The sequence below is a fragment of the Girardinichthys multiradiatus genome, chromosome 4, assembly GCF_021462225.1.
Source record: "Girardinichthys multiradiatus isolate DD_20200921_A chromosome 4, DD_fGirMul_XY1, whole genome shotgun sequence".
Taxonomy (NCBI): Eukaryota; Metazoa; Chordata; class Actinopteri; order Cyprinodontiformes; family Goodeidae; genus Girardinichthys; species Girardinichthys multiradiatus.
Window position 1 is genome coordinate 3,004,848 of NC_061797.1, and position 8,628 is coordinate 3,013,475.

General features: G+C 41.7%; 1 protein-coding gene across 4 annotated transcripts; it reads right to left on the reverse strand.

Annotated features, from left to right (window-relative positions):
• Positions 1 to 2,207: 2,207 nt before the first annotated feature.
• znf414 (zinc finger protein 414) lies at positions 2,208 to 8,352 on the reverse strand. Of its 4 annotated transcripts, none has more exons than XM_047362437.1 (6): positions 8,230 to 8,352; positions 7,529 to 7,667; positions 5,716 to 5,832; positions 5,080 to 5,185; positions 4,455 to 5,002; positions 2,208 to 2,882 (listed from the first exon to the last, which is right to left on the reverse strand). In XM_047362437.1, exons 3-6 carry the CDS (start codon positions 5,801 to 5,803, stop codon positions 2,713 to 2,715), a joined length of 912 nt encoding a protein of 303 aa, XP_047218393.1. In that variant the 5' UTR covers positions 5,804 to 5,832; positions 7,529 to 7,667; positions 8,230 to 8,352; the 3' UTR covers positions 2,208 to 2,712. The 4 variants fall into 4 exon arrangements, with proteins under 4 accessions (XP_047218393.1, XP_047218392.1, XP_047218394.1 ...); XM_047362436.1 differs by having other exon boundaries at positions 7,492 to 7,667; XM_047362438.1 differs by lacking the exon at positions 7,529 to 7,667 and having other exon boundaries at positions 8,230 to 8,350.
• Between the last annotated feature and the right edge of the window lie 276 nt (positions 8,353 to 8,628).

Consider the following 8,628-nt stretch of genomic DNA (forward strand, 5'->3'; position numbering starts at 1 on the left):
ATATAATGAACTTTGTGGGTGGTGATGAACAACCATCTAGAGGGGTTAAACATGCTTTTCTATGGTGCTGTTAGATAATGCAGTTTTGTCCTAATGTTTACTTTGGTGCAACTTGTGGTGCTTTTACATTACATGAAAATCATTCTCTAAGTGAAGCATGATAATTTTTCAGGATGAAAATAGGGGGATGCAAATCTCGGCAACCTAAGAATCAGCCTTGCCAATAAACACCTGCCCCCGTAACTTAAAAGTCTAGGCACCTATGGATAATATAACATTTTCTATATTTTCACATACAGGTCCTTCTCAAAATATTAGCATATTGTGATAAAGTTCATTATTTTCCATAATGTCATGATGAAAATTTAACATTCATATATTTTAGATTCATTGCACACTAACTGAAATATTTCAGGTCTTTTATTGTCTTAATACGGATGATTTTGGCATACAGCTCATGAAAACCCAAAATTCCTATCTCACAAAATTAGCATATCATTAAAAGGGTCTCTAAACGAGCTATGAACCTAATCATCTGAATCAACGAGTTAACTCTAAACACCTGCAAAAGATTCCTGAGGCCTTTAAAACTCCCAGCCTGGTTCATCACTCAAAACCCCAATCATGGGTAAGACTGCCGACCTGACTGCTGTCCAGAAGGCCACTATTGACACCCTCAAGCAAGAGGGTAAGACACAGAAAGAAATTTCTGAACGAATAGGCTGTTCCCAGAGTGCTGTATCAAGGCACCTCAGTGGGAAGTCTGTGGGAAGGAAAAAGTGTGGCAGAAAACGCTGCACAACGAGAAGAGGTGACCGGACCCTGAGGAAGATTGTGGAGAAGGGCCGATTCCAGACCTTGGGGGACCTGCGGAAGCAGTGGACTGAGTCTGGAGTAGAAACATCCAGAGCCACCGTGCACAGGCGTGTGCAGGAAATGGGCTACAGGTGCCGCATTCCCCAGGTCAAGCCACTTTTGAACCAGAAACAGCGGCAGAAGCGCCGGACCTGGGCTACAGAGAAGCAGCACTGGACTGTTGCTCAGTGGTCCAAAGTACTATTTTCGGATGAAAGCAAATTCTGCATGTCATTCGGAAATCAAGGTGCCAGAGTCTGGAGGAAAAATGGGGAGAAGGAAATGCCAGAAGTCCAGTGTCAAGTACCCACAGTCAGTGATGGTCTGGGGTGCCGTGTCAGCTGCTGGTGTTGGTCCACTGTGTTTTATCAAGGGCAGGGTCAATGCAGCTAGCTATCAGGAGATTTTGGAGCACTTCATGCTTCCATCTGCTGAAAAGCTTTATGGAGATGAAGATTTCATTTTTCAGCATGACCTGGCACCTGCTCACAGTGCCAAAACCACTGGTAAATGGTTTACTGACCATGGTATCACTGTGCTCAATTGGCCTGCCAACTCTCCTGACCTGAACCCCATAGAGAATCTGTGGGATATTGTGAAGAGAACGTTGAGAGACTCATGACCCGACACTCTGGATGAGCTAAAGGCCGCTATCGAAGCATCCTGGGCCTCCATAAGACCTCAGCAGTGCCACAGGCTGATTGCCTCCATGCCACGCCGCATTGAAGCAGTCATTTCTGCAAAAGGATTCCCGACCAAGTATTGAGTGCATAACTGTACATGATTATTTGAAAGTTGACGTTTTTTGTATTAAAAACACTTTTCTTTTATTGGTCGGATGAAATATGCTAATTTTGTGAGATAGGAATTTTGGGTTTTTATGAGCTGTATGCCAAAATCATCCGTATTAAGACAATAAAAGACCTGAAATATTTCAGTTAGTGTGCAATGAATCTAAAATATATGAATGTTAAATTTTCATCATGACATTATGGAAAATAATGAACTTTATCACAATATGCTAATATTTTGAGAAGGACCTGTATAGAAAAAAGCTGACCTGCATCAATGACCCTGCTGCCTTGGTGGAGGTCTGCGCTCTAGAAGTGCTTTTTTAGTTCCAACTGATTATTACACCTCTAAATAAGGCATCAGTGAGCTTTACTATCACAGTGGCGGAACGTCTCTTTCATTACACCAAACGTACATTGATTTTTGAAATCAAAAATAATGTTCTATTGTTCTGCTGTATTTACCTTGAGATTACTGCAGCAGGCTCAGGACAATGTTGATTCTGACTATGACTAATTTGAAGGAAAAATTACAAACCATAAATGACTGACGCTGCAATGGACCTTTAAGTCTGTTTTAATGAAATTACATTTAACCATGTGAACCCAGGAACACACATCTCCTGCAGATGCAAAGCCAAAACAGCATTAGTTTTTAATAACATAATCACACATGCATTTTAACAAGCACAACCATGCTAAAAGCAGAGGCTATGAGCCCTGCCAATTCAAGACTTGTTTTTTGCCAGGCCATAAAAAGAAAAATCAGGTAGACTAGGTGTCATTGCATTATGCATCAGCCAACTACTAGTATTACATGAAAACCATATTAGGTATATGTACTCTTTGATCATGTTGAGTTTTCAAACGTCAAAAAATATTTTTAATCAATTGTCGCTTTATTTGCTATGTTGCGAAAAGCAAAGCAGGCCAATATTTAGTATCTGGTTTTTTTTTTTACTTTATCTGCATTTGCAGAAAGAGCCCATCAGCCCTGCTCGCTCTCCACTCAGCCGTGAAACTGCTCTCAGAAAGTTGATCTAAAGAGAAGAGCTCCACCTCCACACTAAGACTTTATGACAGAACTTCCTCCATCTTCTGCAGACTTGGCACCACTGTGCTGACTGTTGATGTGTTGTGTCATTTCCTTGCGATTGGTTACTGTGTGACCACACTGAACACAGGTGTAGCGCCCTCTGGTGTGCTCCCAAAGGACTCGTCTGTAGCACGACATAGCTAAAGCAAAGGACATACATAGTCAAGCCCCAAAACAGACATGGATGTCAAATATTTTCATTCAAACAAGATTGTCTCTGATAACAAATAAGGCATGCACCTCTGAAAAGATATAAAAATGTGAGAAGAATATGAACAATTTAAAAATTATTTACAAGTTTCTTGCTATATAGAAAATGATTTAGCCTGTTCTTAAACAATGGAAACATATTTACTGGCATTACATCACTGTATTACCCTGCTTATAACAGCTGACCAGCTTTTTGCATGTTCCCTGGTATTCTTTGTGCAAGAAAGGCCTCCTTGCCATCACCTTAATCTTGAGCTCCCTCCACTGATTCTCTATCAGATTTAAATCAGAACTCTGGCTGGGTGATTCCAAAAATCTGATATTACTTCTATTCAGAACAAACATGTTGGTCAAATTAAATATTACTTTAAGTCTAAGTCTGCCAGGGGTATGGGCTTAACTGCTGTAAAATAAGACAATACAAATTATAAATGCTGAAATCAGCAATGCACTTGTCTGACCACAAGCCTGTTTTATTTCATTTTATTCAACCTGTTAAACTCTATACTCCTGCTCGGCGCTGTCGTTTTTAACTCTTCCACCGCGGCTCATTTCTCCGTTGTTTTTTTATCATTTTAAATCACAGCCCTCTGTGTCTTCCAGCAGGAGCTTTCTTTATATTTTAATTCTGTGGCCCCGGTTAAAACCAGGTGATCGAAGCCCAGATCGGATCCTTGGTTCAGTGACCATACCTGTGCCATCAGACAGGAGTGCAGGAGAAGTAAACGAAAGAGGAAAAAGGACAAATTGCACGTTGCTTTTGAGATACTGAGGGAACTGGAGTTATCAGAGAGCTGTGAGAACTGCTAGAGAGAAATATTTTGCTGACACAATTGCTGCTATCTCCCACAACCAACACGTTCTTTATGATACAATTAACAATGCTCTAAATGCTCATGAACCTGTCCCTTTGGAAGCTTCCAGAGAAGTCTGATAAGTTTCTTCATTTCTTTTTGGAAACGGTTGTTAGCACTAGGGCTTGTATTTCTCCTCCCTCGCATGACCCATCCATCTTTGTCCCCTGCCCTGCTGTCCTGGATCGCCCGCTCCTGTTGCGTTATCCGCGTTCAGTCGGAACCCACCTTTAAACCTTCTATAAATCCAGTGGAGGCAGAGCCTTTACAGTTTAGCTCCAAAAATGTGGAATGAGCTGCTGCCGGAGGTCAGGCAGGTTCCATCTCTTGCTGTTGTTAAAACCCGTTTAAAAACACACCTTTTCTCCCTGGCCCTTAACCCAGAATTAGTTAGCATCCTTAATCTTTCACCTTTTTAATATTTTCTATAAACCTGTACTATTTTACATGTCCTATATTTCTTATGCATTTATTTTTTTTATTCCTGATTTTATTTTTTGTACAGCACTTTGGTCAGCTGTCATGTTGTTTTCAAAAGTGCTTTATAAAGAAAGTGGTATGGTAGAATAATTTGACACCCAAAACAAAAACGGAAGCACCCAGAAGGAGCTGTCTGCAGCTCTGTGCTAGTTGCGGGGATGGGCTCACCTTGATTCTTCCTCCAGATAGCTGCCGAAGGAGTGTATGGTGCAGACCCTGGAGCAGTGTGTACAGCTCCATGAGACCTGATATGTGCCTGCTGTTGACTCTGGACATCAGAAGGGTCAGCAGCTGCTTTCAGAGCAATAAGCTTGAGACCAGCAGGCGGTTTAGAGGGTTCGTCCCTGAGAGGAGGCTGGGAAGAAGCCTCAGTGAGCTTTGGAGTAACACGCTGAGAAGGATGGGGTTCCTGGAGAGTCAAGATGGGAGGCCCAAGCACAGGGGGCTCAGCAGAGTCTGGCAAGGGAACCACAGCAGGGACTGATTCATCAGGGTGTATGGTTTGAATGGGAACTTCTTGTGGTAAAGACACCGACTCAAGCTGTGGGGGTGCTAAGTCAGTGGTCTTTGGGGTCATGTTTGAAGCACCCACAACAGCAAGCAGAGGGGCTGCAGGTTCAGAAGATTTTGCTTTGGCCCGCGGCACTTTGGAACAGGTGTGCAGGTGTGCCAGGAGGCCTCTGTAAGACCGTAGTTTGGTGCGACAACTCTCACACCTTCACAAACAGAAAGAATTCTTTGTGTCATTTGCAACAATACATTCACATCACATCACCTGTTAGCCACAACTCACTGGAAGTATATGTTAGCTTTGTAGTGATGCCTGGTGTGTTCCATCAGTTTCTGCATGCTGGGGAAGGAAGCACTGCAGCCGCTAGAAGAACATAGCAACTTTTTACCTGCAGAGAGGGAAGCACAGCATTTACCTCTAGACATGGGCTTCACTGAAAGATAATACTCTACGTTTTCTATTAGCATCCCTTTTACCCATTGATGCATTTCTTGATCTTCTGTATTTCCCCATTTATTTTATTTTCCGAAATGTATTATTTTTATGGCAGATCTATTTCTTCACAGCACAGACCAGGCTTTGCTTTAATTAATGGCTTAACACAGTGACTTAAACCCAACACGTTACAACAGATCCGCCATTAATTTAAATGGCTGTCTGCTGAAAGCATGGAGACAGATAATGATGACCATTTCAGGTACCTAAATTGCCAGCAGATTTTCAAACCGGGCTGCTGTTTCAAGGTATTTTAGCAAAGGTGAAGCATATTTTGGGTTACTATACTCAGTGTTTGCCTTGGTTGTGTGTAATCAAATGTGATAGATAGACTCTGGGAGATAAAACTAGGTCAAGCTTTTGTAGTACCATTAAAGCATTCTAACGACAACACAGGAGTGGTGGCTCCAGATGTTTGCTCACCAGGCAGAGACTGTGCTGGAATATCATGGTCCTTGATGTGACTTTCTAAAGCACTCATCTCCGTGTACACGCGCTTACATCCGTGCATCGGACAAGGAAGTGTTCTGGTTCCCGATACTGAGGAATGGAAAATAAAACGTGGTAAACTGAGAGGTCTGAATGACACAATTACACCAAATAGTTTAGATCATATGCTAGCAAGTTAGCTCCCTGGCTAAATAATTACCACGCCACAGCAAAAGTTAGATTGAATAAAAGTGAAGGTGGCGAAAAAAAACAGTTTAATGTCTAAAGTAAAAGGCTAAAATGAAATGACAAACCTCCGTTTCCATTGTCAGGGGACTGCAAGACAGAGTCGCCAGGAGAAATCATATTACAGACAACAAAGAGAGGTTAGAAGGACTACTTAAAGGAGAAGGAGATGCGGTAACGCCGAACAAAACAGCGCACGGATTTCGGGCTAATCCTGGTCGGAATAACGAGGAGTTTTAAGTCCCAGACAAACTAATATTAAGATTTATCAGGTTAAGCTTCTTCTTCTTGGTGTTTATAGCCGTAGGCGAACAACGAAATGGTACATTACTGCCACCAACTGGCATGGAGTGTTGATCCTATCATAGAAATGCGTTGCTATGATAACTCAATGTGGCCTGATAACTTTTACTTGTTGAATTAGTCAGTCATTTTCTACCGCTTATTCCATAGGGGGTCATGGGGGAGCTGGTGCCTATCTCCAGGAGTCTATGGGCGAGAGGCGGGGTACACCCTGGACATGTCGCCAGTCCATCACAGGGCAACACACAAACAACCATGCACACACTCATACACCTAAGGGCAATTTAGAGTGACCAATTAACCTGACAGGCATGTCTTTGGACTGTGGGAGGAAGCTGGAGTACCCGGTGAGAACCCACGCATGCATGGGGAGAACATGCAAACTCCATGCAGAAAGACCCCTGGTCGGGAATTGAACCCTGGACCTTCTTGCTGCAAGGCAACAGTGCTACCAACTGTGCCACCGTGCAGCCCACTTGTAAAATTATTTCTAAGTAAATCAGTTAAATCTAGTTTCACTTTAATTCTATTTAGGTTTTGAATAAGTTGTCTTCTTTCATCCATATACTTCAACAGTGTAATATAACATCACCTTGTCTCATCGTCTTGACAATACTCACATTTTCTATTGCACCGTTTCCCTAAAATGAATAGTGTGCTGTTTAGCCGAGTGTGCCCAGATCGGAGACGTGAAATGATTCTCTTCTCTACACCAGTTTTCCTTTGGATTTTACAAACCACTGTTGTTTTCCTTCTTTCTCCCATTGCTTTTGCCATCACTCAATTTTCTGTTTTAATAGATTTTTTAAATTGTTTTACTAAAACTGACAATTATTTCCAAAACTCTGTTTCCAGTGACCTCATTTGCAGTTTTATCTTCCATTTTATTTCACTTAACACCGTTATGTTTAATCTTTATAGTGTTTGTTGAATTTCAATTAAGATGTCTGCTCTGCTTTCTGAACAGGTGCATTGTTAACTTACTAATGATGAACTAGAATTCAAACAATTTACTGATCCTGTCTTAGACCCACTGGATGCCTAATAATATTGCAAGTATTTCTACTGTGTATACTGGAGTCCATTATTTTTTTCTTGGCTTACTTACTTGACTATTAAACTCATGACATAAGGAAGGCTACTCCAAATCTATTAAATATATTGTTAGATGCATCTGTATACCTTTTTATGTAACTAATATTGACCAATTTATTTCTGTACCGTATGTGTCAAGTGGTTCCCACTTTTTTGGGCTTACACTGCAGGTTTCCCCCACTTGAAAAGGCAGCTTGCTTCAATAAGATTCAAACTGGATTTCACTCAATGACCCAGAAACAATTTTTCTTTTCCTCCTTTCCTTTATTAAAGTTCACAGGTGGTCACAATAGGTGAAAAACCTTAAACACAAAGAAAACACAAAAAGGTTAAGTAAAAACCCAATAAACCACATTTAACTATGATCAAAATAATTAGTCCTTTAAATGATTATGAATTATTCTTGAAACTAAGTGTTAGGGTTTGAAAACATTTGTATTGTTTATCACTCATGTCAAGTGCTTTTCCCTCCTTACATGTCACAGAAAGGGAGATGGGGAGCGGAATGAGTTATGCTTTTATCAGCAACATCTAGGGACTGGTACAGAGTCCTCACTCCCTCTCTCCATTTAAAATCAAGACACATGAACCCTAACCTTTCTGACCCCACACACACCCTGAATGTTTGTTGAACTGTGTGTGAACCAGCATGTATAACTAAAGAGAGAAGGGTGCCAACACTTTGTAGTCTGTGCTGCAGAGCTACCCTTGCAAGTAAATTGACTGTATCGTTCTTGCCTCTGAGTTGACTAAATAATACTTAACACTAAGTATAACATCCCAAATTACACCCAAAAATCAAACAAATATTTAAAGCATTAAATATCAGTTTCTACATATATTCAAGTACAGTCTGCAGCTCACCAGCTCCTTCCTTTCCTCGAAACAAGCTTTCTCAGTCCTGCAGTGTCCATTTTCCAGCCCCTCTCTCACACATCGTCAGCAGCTCATGTGTTAGAGAGTACCTCCAGACAATTTATTTAATCATCTCCACCTGGAGAAAACAGGCTGCTGCCACCAGGGTGGGAGACACACCCAGACCTGCACTCAGCCAGAAAGGGGCAGGGCCTGAAGCTCAGCTCAACACCTCCCACTCGATCTTCCCACTGAAACCGCTGGCAAGATCGCATAAAATCAGCTTTCTCCTGGGTTTCCTGCCTACTCCTCTGCTGTCAGCAGGACTACTAACCGTCTGACATCTCTGTGAAGAATTGTGGTCTGAGTGCCCCTCAGAATGCTGGAACTGGGATACTTGGATGCAGG